Source organism: Zootoca vivipara, chromosome 1 (assembly GCF_965207765.1).
Source record: "Zootoca vivipara chromosome 1, rZooViv2.hap1.1, whole genome shotgun sequence".
Taxonomy (NCBI): Eukaryota; Metazoa; Chordata; class Lepidosauria; order Squamata; family Lacertidae; genus Zootoca; species Zootoca vivipara.
This window is the reverse complement of record NC_142582.1, coordinates 92,964,186-92,981,881: the sequence shown is the minus strand read 5'-3', so window position 1 is coordinate 92,981,881 and position 17,696 is coordinate 92,964,186. Positions and strand designations below refer to the sequence as shown.

The window sequence follows — 17,696 nt, the reverse complement described above, 5'->3', positions numbered from 1 at the left end:
CTCCTCCTTAATAAACCATTAATGGCATGTTATGCAAGAAAAGAAAGGTAAACAAGGGCAAATAGAGGCTGTCGCGGTCACTCAGACCTGCACATCACCCCCGGACGTTTAACGGTCTATTGGTGATGTGCCTACGACAAACAATACATTCAGTCACTCACACACCTCAGACCAGGATATCTTAAAACAAAACAAGATAGTTTATTTGAATGTTCTTATGCGTGATGGTTACGGTACAAGCTTAAACGGTTTCAAATAACAGATTGTTCCTACCGGTATACCGGCCTAATACCTCTAAATCTCAGTTACCGGCCTATTACCTCTAACAATAACTAATATTATCAATCACTATTCTCATCACACTGTATCCTGTCTATCTCCCTGTTTAATAACCACCTCAATATTAACCAGCTCTTCTCTTCACACCAACTCTAACCTGACTGACTTCAACCAACAACTCCCTTCAACAACAACAACAACTGACTCCAGGGTTGGGGTTTTTATAATCCCCCAGAGCCCTCCCCCTTGGGTTCTTAGGGTTCTAACAGGGTTAACCCTCTACAGCCTGGCTAATTTTTAAACTGATCGCCACATACCTCCCCCCTTTTTAGGTTTGAATCAGGAGGGGAACTTCCTAATGTAAGTCACCTCCTGATCAAACAACACAATTTAAAAATACCTACATACATTGGAATCTACATTAACTATTCCTTACCTTTTTTTTTTAACCACATCAAAACAGTAAACTTTATCATGCAACATGCAATGGAATACAGATCAAATGACATGCAATATCGATTTGAAAAGTCATTAGTCCGTATTAGTCTCTGGCTTTCGTGACAATGCATCAGCCACAATGTTCATGGATCCTTTTACCGGCTTGACGATGAAGTCAAAATCCTGCAGAAGTAACGCCCATCTCATCAATTTGCTGTTGGTTTTCATGGATCTCAGCCACTGGAGAGGTGAATGGTCTGTACAAAGCACGAAGGGTCGTCCGAATAGATACGGTTTCAGACGTTGGAGAGTCCAAATTATCGCCAAACACTCCCGTTCTATGGTGGACAGATGATGTTCTCTAGGCAACAATTTCTTGCTAAGAAACGCAATAGGATGGTGTTCGCCATCTGCTCCAGGTTGGCATAAAACTGCGCCAATGCCTGTGTTTGAAGCGTCAGTGTAGACGGTGAATTCCTTGCTATAATCAGGCGTGGCTAACACAGGTTGGGATGTTAGCGCTGTCTTTAATATGTCAAACGCCTTTTGACAACTGTCTGTCCAAACAACTGGATCTGGTAATTTCTTTCCAGTCAAACTGGACAAAGGTGCCGCTATCTCGCTGAAATTAGGAATAAACTTTCTGTAGTAGCCCACCAGTCCTAAAAATGCTCTGACTTTTTTCTTTGTGGTTGGGGTAGGCCAATTAATAATTGCTTCAATTTTTACTGATAAAGGTTTAATATGTCCACTACCAATCATGTGTCCCAGGTATTTGATGGAGCTTCCCCCAATATGGCATTTGCTAGCCTTAATTGTTAATCCTGCCTTCTGAAGTCTTTGCAACACTAATTTTAAATGTGTTTTATGCTCCTGCCAGGTCATACTATATATTGCAATATCATCCAAATATGCGATAGTTATATTTTGTAAACCCTGTAATGTTTTATCCATCAACCTTTGGAAAGTGGCGGGTGCATTTTTTAGTCCAAATGGCATTACATTAAATTCATAAAGGCCTATGGGGCTTCGGAAGGCTGTTTTCTCTCTATCTTTGGGGTCCATTCTAATTTGATAGTATCCTTTGGTAAGGTCTAAGCTGGAAATATAGTTACATCTACCAATAGTCTCTATTAAATCGTCTAAACGTGGCATCGGGTAAGCATCAGACTTGGTCACATAATTTAAATTTCTGAAGTCCAAACAAAAACGTAAACTCCCATCTGTCTTGGTCAATAAAAGTATTGGAGCTGCCCATGCACTTTCAGAGGAACGAATTATTCCAGCTGCCAGCATTTCTTTCACTTCTTTTGTCACCTTCTCCACATAACTGCCTGTAATGCGGTATGGGTTTACAGCTGTGGGCTTAGCATCTCCCGTATCAATTCTATGCAACACTCCATTGGCTACTCCGGGTTTATTACTGAATAAATGTTTAAATTCAAATAAAATCTGCTGTACTTCAGTGTGTTGTGATGGTGTAAGTTGTGCATCTATCTTTACTTCAGTTACTGTATTTGTGTGCGCGTCCCTTTCCCAACAGGGTATTTTTATCTCTTGGGGGTCTTCTTTTATGGCATAGTCCACAATAGTCAAAATAAAACAATTTCCTTTGCGTGTGGCTTTTGGGAGGGGTCCTAGCAAATCGATCCCTAACCGCTGAAATGGGGTTGATATTACTGGCAAGGGGCAAAGTTTAGCTTTAGTTTTATCTTGCCCACTTCCTTGCAGTTGACAAGTATGACAAGCCTTACAAAATTGTTTAATTTGACTCCCCATTCCGGGCCAATAAAAATTTTGGGCTACCCTCTTTTTGGTGCGGGTTATACCCATATGTCCCCCAAACACACTTCCATGAGCATGCTGCATTATTTTCCCCCTATATTCTTGGGGCACCACTAGCTGTTGGTGAAGCTCATCCCCTCCTCTCTCTGGTTTTAAAAGCACTTCCCTGTATAACAATCCTCTTTTCACCTCAAAACGTTCAGGGCTCTCAGGGGATATTTCTTTATTATTTGCAGCTGCCTCAAAACAAGACTGTAAACTTGTATCAGCCTTTTGGCTCTCAGCAAACTTAGAAGGTTGACTAGAAACCAAAGGAATTAAAACTGTTTCAGAATTTTCCTCAGTAACTGTTTCATCAGATAAGTCAGTGCTGACTAAATGTTGCTGTTCTTGTGCTCTAGTGATTACCAGTGCACTCTGTACATGGTCTATAAGATCCCAACCAATTAATGCTGCTGCTGGGATTTCTGGTGACACAGCCACTTGCCATTGACCTGACCAATTCTTAAATCTTAGCTGTACCGAAGCGACTGGCAAGGTTACAGGAGTTGAAGAGATTCCCTTCAGTGTGATTGTTTTTCCTGGGATATAAGCTTTTTTATGAACAAGCTCAGAAAGCAATATAGTCACTTGCGAGCACGAATCCTTCAGAGCTATAAAGTTTCTACCCTCAATCCATATTTCTTCCCCTGTTCGATTTAATAAATTCTCATCTCGCTGAATAAGGTAACATTCCATCACTCTAGCTAAAGGTACTGTCTCCCCTGGTTGCGGCCTATCCGTGTTTTGCGTCGTCGTGGCAACTTCAGCATTAGCAGAGGTCGACTCCAAGGCTCTGACACAATATGTCTGCTTGGGAGACCCGCTATTATATAACTTATGTTTTCCTGGCTCATTTCTGCAAAAGGCTTGCCTGTGACCTTTTTTTCCACAACTCCAACAAATGATATCAGGCTTTTCACCCCCACCAAATTTCATACGTTTTTCCTCAGCTACCCCCGATATGGTGGATGTCTTAGTTGAGGTACTGGGGCCTGAGGGGAAGTTTTTATTTTCCCCTTGTGAGGTAAATTTTGTTGGTGGAGTCTGTTTTTTATTTTTATTTAACTCTCCCCAATGTTTTTCATTTTTTCTTGGACCATCATAGGCGTGATCTCTTATTTCATTAATCTCATCTCCCAATCTAGCAGCTTCTAATACTGTTGCAGGCCTCTTTTCTTTTATGAGATATTTTAAATGTGTATTTATGGTGTCATAAAACTGCTCTAAGGCAATAACTTCCGTAATTTTCTCCACAGAATCTGCACCCTCTTGTTCCAACCATTTGTTTAAATAATTTGTTAACTTAGCCCCCAGCTGGGCAAAAGTCTCCTCTCGCAATTTACTGACACTCCTAAACTGTTGTCTTAACGTTCTGAGGTAATCCCAAACCTCGAAAAAACAAGTTGTTTAAAAGAACTAAAATCTTTGGACTGTTCCAATGGCATTTGTGAATAAATATCAGTTAGAGCCCCACTTATTCTAGCTCTCAAGATGGACATTTTCTCCTCCTCTTTAATGTTAAAATCTTCACATGCCCTTTCAAAGGAAATGAGGAATGCCTCAGCACTGTCTTTTTCTTTATATTCTGGAAAACGCTTCAAATCTACCTTACTAGTAGTTTGTGTATTATTACTGTTGTTCTGGTTCTCCTGCGCTGTTAATTCTAATTTTCTCAATTCCAATTGATATTCCCTTTCCTCTCTCTCTCTTTCCCTCTCAATTGTTAGCATAATTTCTTTCTCTCTCAGTTCTATTTCTTTTTCTTTCAACTGATATTCCTTCTCAGCTTGTAACTTTTCTAATTCTAGTTTCAAACTATATTCTTTCTCTAATTTCCATTTCTCAAATTCCTCAGACATTTGAGGAACCCTTCCCTCAGATGGGGTTTCACTAACTGTTTCCGCTCTAGACTCTTCAATTTGTAAAGACCCATTTTCCTCCTGAGTTCTTTCAACAGAAGTTTCGCTAATAGCTGGTTTACTTTTCTTCAGTGGCATTTTTTTATTATATGTTGGTTGTTTAATAAAGTTGGTTGAAATAAAATATTGTCTCTTTAAAACTATTTCTTCCGGCTGGGTTTTCCAAAATTAGGTGTAAAGTCACGCCTAAGGTTCCCTCTTAACCTTTTCCAGCGTACTTTATCAACCTCTCCAAATAAAACCCTCTCAGCCAAAATAGTTTTGAAATTAAAGTAAGTCCGTCTCCTCTACAATCTCTCAGCAATTAGGAACTCCTGCACTACACCCTAGGGCCAGTTAATTTCTCTCAGAATTAACCCTCTCCCCTTCCAGGTGTATGCCCTTCCTTTCTCACTGGATTGTAGGCTCTTACTTAATTTCTTCCACTTTCAATCTTTCTTAAATCCTGACACTTCTTGTCAGAAAACTCAAAATTGTCAGTCTCTCAAACAAATAGGCGTGTGGGTGTTGGATTCGAAACACGATGCTGCCACCAGTGTATGCCTCACTTATATTGATCAATCTATCTATTGTTCTATCTATCCCACCGCTCTGCCGCCAGTTTATGTCGCGGTCACTCAGACCTGCACATCACCCCCGGACGTTTAACGGTCTATTGGTGATGTGCCTACGACAAACAATACATTCAGTCACTCACACACCTCAGACCAGGATATCTTAAAACAAAACAAGATAGTTTATTTGAATGTTCTTATGCGTGATGGTTACGGTACAAGCTTAAACGGTTTCAAATAACAGATTCTTCCTATACCGGCCTAATACCTCTAAATCTCAGTTACCGGCCTATTACCTCTAACAATAACTAATATTATCAATCACTATTCTCATCACACTGTATCCTGTCTATCTCCCTGTTTAATAACCACCTCAATATTAACCAGCTCTTCTCTTCACACCAACTCTAACCTGACTGACTTCAACCAACAACTCCCTTCAACAACAACAACAACAACTGACTCCAGGGTTGGGGTTTTTATAATCCCCCAGAGCCCTCCCCCTTGGGTTCTTAGGGTTCTAACAGGGTTAACCCTCTACAGCCTGGCTAATTTTTAAACTGATCGCCACAGAGGCTGATAAGGTAAAGACAACAGGGAGAGAACTTACTTCTTTGCACAAGCAACAGCCAATATCAACAGTGGTCTTTGTCTGTTTAAGAAATAAATGCAGTATTATGTCTGCTCAGGTCCACTACCGGTAGTAGAAAATGGGCTCAAATGGTAAGAGAGACCTGAGATTCACCAGTGGATGTCTATTTGTACACATATGCCACTGACTTACACCCCAATAACACCAACTTTAACTCCAAAATAATCCCTATGTTTTAATAAAACTTACTAAATAATTAGCATTGTTTTTTTAGAAATCTATCCAAGAAAAGTAGCAACCTTTTCCATTTGCACACAGCTTATCTGAGATCAAACATTACTCAAGTCCAAGAATAAATTTTCAGATCCATCAGATTGTCAGCAATCTTTCCCATCCTTCAAAGATTTTGAAGGATTTTCAGAGTCCACATCAAGATGGACAGCTCCCAGTCATTCTAGTCAGAATTCTATGGAAGCCATTTCCCAGTAATGCAGGACCCACTGGGCTGAACTCTCCTCTTAAGATTATAGAGCCTTCTATTTCATCACTGGAGGAGTTTTTCTGCAATCTCATGCCTCCCTCACCTGTTTCCTCCAAGCAGTCAGACTGCCTGCATGATCCTGCAACGACTTCAAATAATTCTCTCAACACCTCTTAGCAGGTAGACCAGGCATCCCCAAACTTCGGCCCTCCAGATGTTTTGGACTACAATTCCCATCTTCCCTGCCCATTGGTCCTGCTAGCTAGGTATCGTGGGAGTGGGCCAAAACATCTGGAGGGCCACAGTTTGGGGATGCCTGAGGTAGACTGTCCACATCATCCTCCAACGATTTCAAACACCTATTCACCAGGAGGCAAATCGCCGTTGGATATAATCCCCAGCCCAGATGGCCTCCCTCCCTCCTCTGACTCACATCTTAAATCTCTATGTGATATAGTACAATCAGTGGAGTTGAGGACTTTGCAGGAATTCTGTCTGCAGTTAGCCGATGAAAGGATGGCACTATCAGCTTCCATCAATAGGTTAGAAGGAAAATTAGATGCCTTCACCAAAATCCCAGCCTCGACTTTGAACCCGCCCAAATAGGGGTCAGCAGCTAGTAAACCTTCAACTCACCCCTAATGCTTGAACATTGCTCACTCCTGCTTTCCCTGCTATGCCTGGAGAAATTGTAAAGCTGCTGTGATCTCATTGCGCAGTCAGGCGGAGTCTCCCCCCAAACCCCGGCAGCCCCCGAGTGGAATAATGACACAAGACAACGTTTTGATGGGATTAAATTTGGCCACATCTTTATTAAGAATTCAGATGTAGGGAGACCTTGGCACAGGCTTTGGGGGCGTATATCCCTCCCAGCCCCCAGCCGGGGGTGGGGTAATTTTCAGGGTTGTCCAGCATGTGTGGGGGTTGGGCTAACTCTGGATAACATATGTTCAAGCAGATAGCCCGCCCCCCTTGATCGCAGCCGCTGGAGGGGGAGGGCAATGACGGCCTATGCGTTTGGTCAATGCCCCCCCTTTTGCCCCATTTACACCTTCCACCGTGTGCAAGGTAAGGTTACCTGTTCCTACCTGGCCAATACCCCCGGCCCGCCTCCCTGAGCTGGATTGGACGGCTAACAGAGTGGGCGGAGAACACCAGTATCCAGGCCAGGTAGGTAGTGCCGGCTTCCAAACTTCCAGGGCTGCCTTTAGGGATCCCAGGGGGCTGCGTGCGACTGCGCAAAATGCGCCTCCTCTTTATGTGGGGAACAATCATTGCAATTGCTGACCAGCTCTTACTTGGCCCAGGGAGATCTTCTTTCGTTAGAATGGCTGCCAGAGACTCCCAAATTCAAGCGTTTGCTGCTCAAGTTCAACTCTCCTAGGCTTCCTACACATCTATGCAAACTTGAAAATCACCTTAATTGGCATGGAATCTTCCCACAAAGATGCTTCCTTAACAACTGTAGGGGCACTTATCCTTGGGGTCAGATGAGTTCCTCTGGAATCAGACTTTGTCACTCTTCTTGCACAACCATTATTCTGGGGGGTAAGGTAAGGAAGCGACATGCAGCCCTGTCCTCTGTAGTAAAGCCAAATGTGTTCAATAAGACTTCTGGCAATCACAGGTCAAAGATTCACAGGTCAAAGTGACCAAATATGCTTTGACCTGTACACTTTGAGCTGTGAATCTTTGCTGACGAAGAATAGTCGAAACAGGGCCTTGTCCTGATTTTTACTGGAATTTACCTTTATTTGCCTTCAACATTGGGATTGATTCCCATTTAAACTTTGCATCACATCAATAAAACCTTGTGAAGATTTATTTGAAATCCATCTTCTTTTGGCCTGAGTTCTTGTAATATATCGTTTATTTCTGGACTTTCCCAAGAACTCCAATTTCTACTGTAATTCACTATGCTTCTGCAGAACTGCGTGAGACCTGAAAGTTGTTATAACAGTTTCAAAGGTGTTTCATGAGTTCCTTGTTACCTATAAAAATCCACATAGGTCAATGGAGGTTCATTTAAGGTTAACGCACTGCAGAGCTTTCCAAACTTTTCATGTTGGTGACACACTTTTTAGACATGCATCATCATTTTGCGACACAGTAATTCAGTTTTACTAGCAAACTGGAGGTGAAACTAACCCCTTTCTAGTCCCAGGAGCATGCGGAGCGTCCACATGATAACACCTACACACTGCAGCCGACACACAGTTGGAAAGCTCTGATGTACTGGAAAACCATAGAATTCACAGGGTTCTCACAACCAAAGGGAGGATGCAAATTTTGCTAAAAATCTTCAGTTCTCAGCATTGCACATAGAACGGACATCAAGGCACTTATACTAAAATATATTTGCACAATTTGAGGAAATGCAATGGAAGGACGGGAGATTCTCCCCAGAGGTGCCAGATATGGCAGAAGGGTGATGGCTGCTTTCTGGAACCATGTAGAGCATGGGTAGGCAAACTAAGGCCTGGGGGCCGGATCTGGCCCAATCGCCTTCTAGATCCGGCCTGTGGACGGTCCAGAAATCAGCATGTTTTTACATGAGTAGAATGTGCCCTTTTATTTAAAATACATCTCTGGGTTATTCGTGGGGCATAGGAATTTGTTCATCCCCCCCCCCCCAAAAAATATATAGTCCGGCCCCCCACAAGGTCTGAGGGACAGTGGACCGGCCCCCTCGCTGAAAGAGTTTGCCGACCCCTGATTATGTTTCAACATTGTATTCATTGCAGTTCTATCCCACAGCTTTTCTGTGGCGCTCAGGGTGGTAGGCCTCATTCTCCCCCCAACCACTTCTACCTGCACTACAACTCCGTGAAGCAGGTGTGGCTGAGTGACAAGACCACGGTTGCGCAGTGAGCTTCATGGCTAAGTGGAGAGTTGAACCTGGGTTTTCACAGTCCTATTTGGACACTTCAAACACATACTTGCATTTCAGAGCACTGCAGAGATACGTTTGTCATGAAGCTCCACCGCAGGCATGGAGGCCATCAAGCTGTTGGTACACTGGGACTGGGGAGTTGCTAAGAGCTTTTCAGTGTTTTGTTAAATACATGGCACTGTCTGTGACGTGCACTGCTGTAGAAAGCAAACACCAGACAAAATGCATTAAAGCAAAAGAAATGTTTGCAGTCTAAATGTAAATTGAGTGCAAGGATATCAGCCGTATAAAAAGAACTGGAAATTACAGAGTTTCTAGGAGGAAAGCTGTATCAGTTTAAATATTCATTCATTCATTTCTACCCCTACATTTTCCCTGACCGAACTCAAGGCTAAAAACATAGAAAAAACAGTACCGTATTTTCCGGCGTATAAGATGACCCCCCAATTTTTCAGTTAAAATATAGCGTTTGGGATATACTCGCCGTATAAGAAATACGACCTGGCGTTTAAGACGACCCCCGACTTTTGAGAAGATTTTCCTGGGTTAAAAAGTAGTCTTATATGCAGGAAAATACAGTTAAAAATACAGTTAAAAACAGTTAAACAGCTGCACCTCTATCTGGACAGGGATAGCCTAAATTCTGTTGCTAATACTCTGGTAACCTCTAGTTTAGACTACTGCAACACATTATACACAGGGCTGCCTCTAAACATGGTTTGGAAACTTCAGCTGAAGAATTCATACTACTATATCATAGAGCTGTAGAGATGGAAGACCACAAAGGTGATCTAGTCCAACCTCCTGCGATGCAGAAATCTTTTTATCAAACATGGGCTCGAACCCATAATCCTGAGATTAAGAGTTTCATGCTCTATGGACTGAGCTATTGCAGGTTGCTCACTGGGGTGAGACCCTCTGAGCATATTACACTGAGTTTGGTTTCACTTTCTGGGTTTGTGTTGAATGTGCTCAAGGTAGCCCCTCTTTTTCAAGCATTTTTTTTTTTTGCTTTCTTTGCAAACTATAGCATCGTATAGCAAACATCCTTCTTGTTTGCATCCTAGAGCAAACAGAATCAGCACTCTCCATTGAGAAAAATTTGACTGATAGTACTTCCAATATCAAAAGCCATTGGCACCAGACAACCTGCCCTTTGCTATCTTGATTCTATTTGCAGTGATACAAAATGTCCCCATCCCCCACCTTGACTTAGGGAGACTGGCAAATTCTGAGCATTGCTGCTATAAGCAATCTAATATAGGTTGTTCGCAGTGTAAAGAAGCAGGATATTTGCCCACAGTATCCTGTTTGCCTCTTATTTATCAAGAGCCTTTGCAGCATCTTGGAATGTCTAAGCATAACATTCGTATTACAAAAGCATTTTAATCACAATAGCTCAAAGCAAGTGGCTTGTCATATACGCACATAACTTTCTAACAGCTGTGGCTTTGTTAGCGAGGTGCATTCCTTGAATAATGCTTTCGGGGGAAGGAGGAAGAGAAGGCTGAGACAAGAGAGATTAAGAAATGATTCATTCTCGCAGGTACATTAAGTACCAATCTCTTACATTGTAAATTTCCAATCAGTGGAATGGGATGGGAGAATTTTTTTTGGCTTGGCTCCTTCCCACTATGGTCCCCCATGCCTCCTGCAACCTTTGCTCTGGAAGGTTGTGGGAATGTCCATAAAAATGACTATCAACAAAAAGTGCTTAGTCTCCCCACCCACTAAAATACCCGTGCAGCCGCTGTTCTCAGTTTTAACATAGGCAGTTAGAGCTGGAAAATAAAACAGGGATGGGCAGTTTGTGAATCTCCAACAGCTCCAACCCCAAACAGCCCCAGCTGGGACCCTAACCCTAACCCTAACCCCAAAAACATCTGAAGGGCCACAGGACCCTAATCCATGGTGTAAAATGAAGTACAAAAGGAATAATTATGGATGCGGAAGCAGAAAAATAGAGAAGTTCCAAGTAGTACTATAGCCATGGCTATCCTTTGGAGAGAATAGGAGTATAGGTTTTGGGACAACAGTTGTTACTGAAGAAGTTACTGAAGTCAAGGAGGGGGCATCCCTTGAAATATGTCACATGAGAAAGTAAGCAAAAGTCAGAGACAGTATTAAACACAGCATGGGTAGCTCAGCTGGTGTCAAGTGAAGTTAAGGCTAAGAGATTAAGAGACTCTCAAGTGAAATCCACTTAAAGATCTTATTCAGCATTTAGCAGAGAGATAATGAGCTTTAAACCCTTGAATAGCTTACTAGGAAAGCAACAAGTGAAAAGGATCTAGGATTCTGAAGGAGCTGAAGCAGAGGCTGAAAAATCTAATGAGGGGCTTTCATGTACATGTGAAGAATCAGGGCGAAACTACATTATACTAACTATAGATCTGTGCCTTTGAGTGTGTTCCTCTCCCGCCCCATGACTTGCCAGTCAGTCCATGATCATCTATGAATGCAACTCAAGTTGCATGAAGCAGAGGCTGAAAAATCTAATGAGGGGCTTTCATGTACATGTGAAGAATCAGGGCGAAACTACATTATACTAACTATAGATCTGTGCCTTTGAGTGTGTTCCTCTCCCGCCCCATGACTTGCCAGTCAGTCCATGATCATCTATGAATGCAACTCAAGTGTAGGGGCAGGTGACTTTAATCCTACAGCCCCACTGTGGTCCTGCTTTGTATTGGGACCCCACCCACCTGCAATTTACAATTGATAAAAACCTTCCCTTCAGCTGAGCTCTTCTCCTGCATGCAAATTGCAGAGATGATGCCCCTAATCTGAGCTGGGAAAGAGAATTCCTCCAACCCTCAGGGCTAAGCTTCTGATCTAGACTGACCCACCTCCCACAATTGCAATTTATGTGCCCCTTCCCCTCACTTAAAAGCAGATATGTAGCTAATATGTCCTCAGATTTGCAGAAAGAGTTCCTGACTAAGGGTGGGTGGGGGTGCTTCCCTAGTCTATTCAGAAGGTCTGGCAATCCTACCTTATGGGCCATTCACACACATACTAAAGCCCTATGGAGAACTGGAGGGGGGCAAAAACCGAGATAACAACAAGAAAGCTATGTTGCAGGGATTTAAACTCAGAATCGGAATAAATCAATCCAGTTAGCAACATAGCTGCCAAGTTATCCCTTTTTAAAAGGGATTTTCCCTTATGCCGAATAGGCTTCCTCGCGAGAAAAGGGAAAACTTGGCAGCTATGGTTAGCAACTGTCCATGTTGAAGAAAACACAGTTCTTTAGCTACACTTGAGGAATCAACAATATATATATATATATATATATATATATATATATATATATATATATAAATGTAAAAATCTTGAAAGTGTCGGCTGAACTTTTCTCCGTAACCGCTTGACCGATCGTCCTGAAATTTTGACACAACGATCCAGGCCACTCCCCGAGCGTTGTTGGAAAAGAAAATCCCTCAAATTCCGCACCTGGGCAGGTATAAACCTGGTTTTCCACAAAGTAAAACAGCGCCCTCAAAGAGAGTATAATTTGGAAATGAAAAGTAAGTACTTCCACAAGTACTTCCACAAAGTAAAACAGCGCCCTCAAAGAGAGTATAATTTGGAAATGAGCGTTATTCCCTCAGCTCCTCCTCCTACATCCCCTCCCTCCCCATGGAGTCTACACCACACCCACAAAATAATGATGTCATCAACCAAGCAACTGAAACCACCAAGGCGGCCATTACCAGACAACCCACAGTGTCAGGCCAGGGCCAAGAAATGGGGAGGCAGGGTGGAGGCCTCGGGTCACATTTAAATACTAGCCCAAGCCAAGGCCTTGCCTCTACTTTACAGCCTAAAGACTAGACCTCAGCTCCATTTTACAGACTAGGCCTCAGCTCTACAGCCCTTTAAATACTATCCTGAATGGAGCCCTTTAAATACTATCCCGAATGGAGCCCTGGGTGGGGGGAGGAGGAGCCCAAATAGGTCATGGGCGGGGTGAGGGTGGGGGGAGCAACTGTCCAACAACCACCAAAACAGCCATTCCACCCCCAAAGCCCAAGCCCAAAGCCTCTCCTGGCGGCTGCATTAATAAACGCCTGGCAGCATTAGGCAGTCGTTCATCATTGTGTCACATGCAAGGCTCCGTTGTGTCACATGCAAGGCTCCGGCGGCCATTTTAAGTAAGGGCTTTATATACTACGACTGATTGCAAGCCTCTGCGTCTTTTTTTTATTTAAAAAAACAACCATGCACTTTCTCTCCCCAGTTTAAGTCCTCAGATATTTGCAGTGCTCAATCCCCCCCCCCCATTTACAATCCCCTACCTTCCCCTTGCCACTTCCTGGGTTTTTTATGGAACTGAACAACTCGGGTGCTACAGAACGTGCCTTCTGTTGCCAGGCCCTTGCAGGGCCAGACAGAGGCCCGGGCCAGGTAGATAATGTGGCCCTGTTTTTAACCCTTTTGTTACTTTTCATTTTACTGATTGTGAATATGCTGACCGAGGCCCCCTTTGGATTTGGAGGCCCACACCAAGTGGCCCATATGACCACCCCTCCTTCTGTCTGGGCCTGTCTGTTGCTACGGGGCTGTGGGGCTTCGCTATTTGACCCCCCCCCCCGGTCGGGATTTTTAAAGTACTGTAGTTCTCTGGGTCCCAGGGCGCATCATCACCCCCGATCCTTAATCTAAATATATAGAAATGTTCATGATGCATGTGCAGGGGCCAATGTATGGAGATACAGGAGGGAGGGGACAACAGAGGGCTCAGACAAAAGTAAATACTGGGAAATGGAACCCAGAAACTGAAAGTTCCTTCTCCAAGGGTGGGGGCCAAGGTATGGAGATACATGGGGGAGGGGCCAACACTCCCCAGGGACAACAGAAGGCTCAGACAAAAGTGCATGCTGGGAAATAGAACCTAGAAGCTGACAGTTCCTTTTCGAATGGTGGAGGCCAAGGTATGGAGATACAGGGGGGAGGGGCCAACACTCCCCAGGGACAACAGAGGGAAGGGTATCCTACCGAAACACAGGGATGAGCCGGGGTGGAGGGAGGAGGGGCAGGATACGTCATGGATTGGGACAGGGTGGTGGGGTGTCACAGGAAAGAACCACAGCAACGCGTGGCCAGGTCAGCTAGTAATCTTATAAAACAGGAAATAGCTAAATATTTCCCCATTTCTAATCCTGACAGAAAAGTTTAGAGATACTCCTTTGGCACAGTAGTTGCCTCATCTTTCTGGGCTAGTTTGCTTCCCTTCGTTCATACCCCCATGATAAAAAGGTATGATGGCTGACGGCTGTTGCCCCTCTCCCCAGATCATTTTAGCATTCATGCAGCTTATTTTTTTTGTTATGTCTAATTCTCATGATTCATCCCCCCCCAAATGCTGCACTCAACTTTTTTAGAAAGCTGAGCTCCTCAAAATGTTTCTTTTTACTTTAAATATATCCAAAGCGAAGCAAGATTCACAAAAGAGTATTAAAAGCTCTGCCTCATATGATGACCAGTACAGCTTATGTGAGTTTTAGAAGTATACATAAACACACAGGCAAAACAAATAGTTTTTAGAAAGTTTGATATAAGAAGAGAAGGTGGTGAAGAAAAAACAGAAAGGGTGTAATGTTTTGTAAAGATCTTCTTAGCACTTTGCTAGCCCCGCTCTTTGTTGGTGTAAATCAGGGGTAGGAAACTTCTGGCCAACTGCATCGCAAAGGCATTTTGGGTCATCCGAAAGAGGTTTACAGGCACTGCTGTTTGGTGCCACCTGCAAAACTCTGTGCAAAGTATTTTAAAAGACCCAACTATCTTCTGATAAGCCTTTTTATCTAGCAAATGTCTAGCTTGTGGGAAGCAGCAAACTGACAGTTAATCACCAGGAAGGAATCAGGGTAAACCTACACACCAAAGGAATGACAAACCTGGCAAAGAGGGAACTAATCAATATTTTTGGTGCATGAAATAATGACTCCTTATTTTGCTAAAAAATAAAAATGAGACTACACAACTGAACTTATACTTACCAATAATCAATATAAAACAACCACACTTGTGTGTTACTGTTTCCCTTAGCACAGAAAGAAAAGTTCAAACATTATGGATCCTTTTGCTTTTCATAGCATGGGATCATGTTGATCTCCTCACAAATCACTGTCAGCTGCCAGGCTTGCAAATTATGCAGGAAATATACCATGATACTGTGGGCCCAGTTTGGTATTTAAGCAAGGTGGGAGAAGAGGATGCAGGGGAGGTATTTAATCTACCACACCTACAATGTGCAGTGCTATTCATGTAACAAAAATTCCCACCACCATACAGAACAGTATGACATTTGCTAACATCTGTACCCCCACCCCACCCCTGATGGACACTGCAGCGCTATCAGAAAGGGGGAAACCTCATACTGGATGCAAGGACAGGGTGAGAAATGAAAATCACTTGTATTTTAGCCACTGATTTATCAGTCAGATGGCTCCAAGACTGTAATGGCAAGGAGTCTTCTGCAATCCCCTGTGCACAGTCTGTGTATCCTGCTGCATGTAGTTATTCCTTAGACATAGGCAGGTGTAAAATAATTAGAAAATGAAGCACTTCAGCACATACCTTGTTTCACCAAACTTCATCATGGAATAATAAGCCACAGAGACTGAATTTACATAAAATTATCTCACTCCATTTTATTTAAGATTCATTTCTCCAGTTAGTAAAAGAAAGATGTGTCTCTTTGTATACATATGTACAAGTTCAGTTATAAAAATAGACAGCACATTCAAAGAGGAAAAAAAGGCTTGGCATTTTCTGATTCCCTCTAAACACTGTATATACACATGTGAATCTGAGCGGGGTGGGGTAAAATCTTCATGATTTAACTTAAATATCCCCTCCCCACCCAATTATTCCCTCCAAATCTGGTTTTTTTAAAATAAACAAACACAATTTAACTGAACTTATTTCTGCTATTTTCAGGTGTGCAAATTAAAGGCAGAGTCAACAGGAAGCACTTGCTCTACACTGTGGGACACCAGGCAAGGTGCATGAGACTGAAAAATCCTTTGCTGCCTTAGCTAAGATCTTCACCTCGTAACCTGGTTCTCCCTCGAAAGATGAAAATGCCCAGAAAGAAAACCCATTTAATGTAAATGTGAAGGCAGAAGAACTGCCTCCCTCCTTCATCTCAGTGCAATGCAGACAGAAGATATATATTTATACGTATATATATCATGCCAAAAGCAGGTGGTTCTTGTGCATTCAGAATAGAATTCCACAACAAAGAGTTGCACTTAATGGCGTTGCTGCTCTCTAACAACTTTCACTAGCTTCACAGAGCTTTGCTAGTTCTGGATTCATCACAGTGGAGCAATCCAAACCTGCTGGGTGTGGACACTGCTGACAAATGAGCCTTGCTAAGAAAAAGGAACACAGTGAATGGATGGCTTGGAATGAAAGACATCGTTTTAGCTGGGGGCTGTATGGAACGGGAGAATGGAAGCATTCCCCAATGCACATCCTTTGTGGTATGGCCAACAGTGGTACCTAAAACATGTTTTTTAAAAAAACTCTTCTATGGCACAATGAGATGAAAACCAGGGACAATTCCCCACTACTCAAATTTCTTCTTGTAATCGCCCACAAAATGGCTTTATAATCTAAAACATTGAAGAGTCCCACATAAGCCAAATCCAAGAAATTGTACTGAAAACCCAGAGCTATGAAAGGAAATGTATCTGAGCCTGGGTTTTGCAATGCTAATTGGCAATTTGAAACTTCCTTCTGCTCTGTGAGGCAGAGGCAGCAACATCATTCTCAAAAGCTCTAATCTGTCCTATTGTCGTTTAGCCAACCAAGCAGTACTCTAGTAGTTCAGAAGCATGATACTGACAAAAGACCCTTTCTAGGACACAGTGCAAAACTCCCCTCTCCTTTCCCCTAGAGTCTTTTCTTCATTGCATCCACCATTCATTAGAACCACCAAGATGTTTCTCCACAGCTCCCTTAAAAAGGGTGCACCAGCCAGAAAGCTCCTCTGAATCTGCGGGGCACCCCCCCCCCCAAGTTTAGTTGCTGATCTCCTTCTTATAAGAATGGAGTTGAATTCCGTATGATACCTGAAAGACGAGGGGGGGAAAGGGCGCTGGTGTGGGTACAAATGAAGGGGGAGGAGATCTCGCAGCCAGTCTCGTGTGGAAGCCGGATCCTTTCCCTGCATGATTTGTAGGATGCCAGAAAAAAGCCTAATGGAAAAGTTAAGCTCAAGCATCCCAAGTCTCTGTCCCTCCTCATCCCAAATCTGCAAAGACAACAAATGTGGGCTACACACGGAAGTGCACGCAGAATACCTCTTGCCCCAGTAGTGCAGTTGTCTTCTCCTCAAGCCCACATGTGGGATGGAAACAAGGCATCCTCTGTAAACCCTTTTGCTGGTAGGCATGGGTGGGCTGTTTAGGAAGCCGATATGGAGACACACAGGTTCCAGGGTTTCAGAATTACTATCGCCCACCTGAAGTGTGGGCTCCTTTGTTTTGTTTTCGGATTGAGGTTTCTGGTGCCAAGGAACCTGTCAGGTTTAAGGGTTTGGAGGTTCCACAAATGCTGTTTCCTTTACTCAAGGGGGAAGTAGCGCTTGACTGTCCAAAGTCTGAAAGTCCAGCAGGTCGGGTGAGCGGAGTCTGAAGAGGGCTGCCTGAAGACATACCTAGCGACAAAAAGCAAAATTCTTCCTCAATGGGCCACACCC

At 43.2% G+C, this 17,696-nt stretch overlaps 2 protein-coding genes across 3 annotated transcripts in view; both read right to left on the bottom strand.

Annotated features, from left to right (window-relative positions):
- Positions 1 to 185: 185 nt before the first annotated feature.
- On the bottom strand, positions 186 to 6,775 carry LOC148687669 (uncharacterized). Its single transcript, XM_088670649.1, is given in 2 exon segments — positions 186 to 3,914; positions 3,917 to 6,775. Coding segments are annotated over 2 exon segments (3,729 nt in total). The 5' UTR covers positions 4,542 to 6,775; the 3' UTR covers positions 186 to 810.
- Positions 6,776 to 15,613: 8,838 nt separating this feature from the next.
- The window catches only part of INO80 (INO80 complex ATPase subunit), a 68,336-nt gene continuing 66,253 nt past the window's right edge, over positions 15,614 to 17,696 (bottom strand). For both annotated transcript variants that reach the window (XM_035111512.3, XM_035111519.3), the window contains exon 36: positions 15,614 to 17,654. In XM_035111512.3, coding sequence (XP_034967403.1) covers positions 17,449 to 17,654 — 206 coding nt within the window. In that variant the 3' untranslated portion in view covers positions 15,614 to 17,448. The remainder of the gene's footprint in view (positions 17,655 to 17,696) is intronic.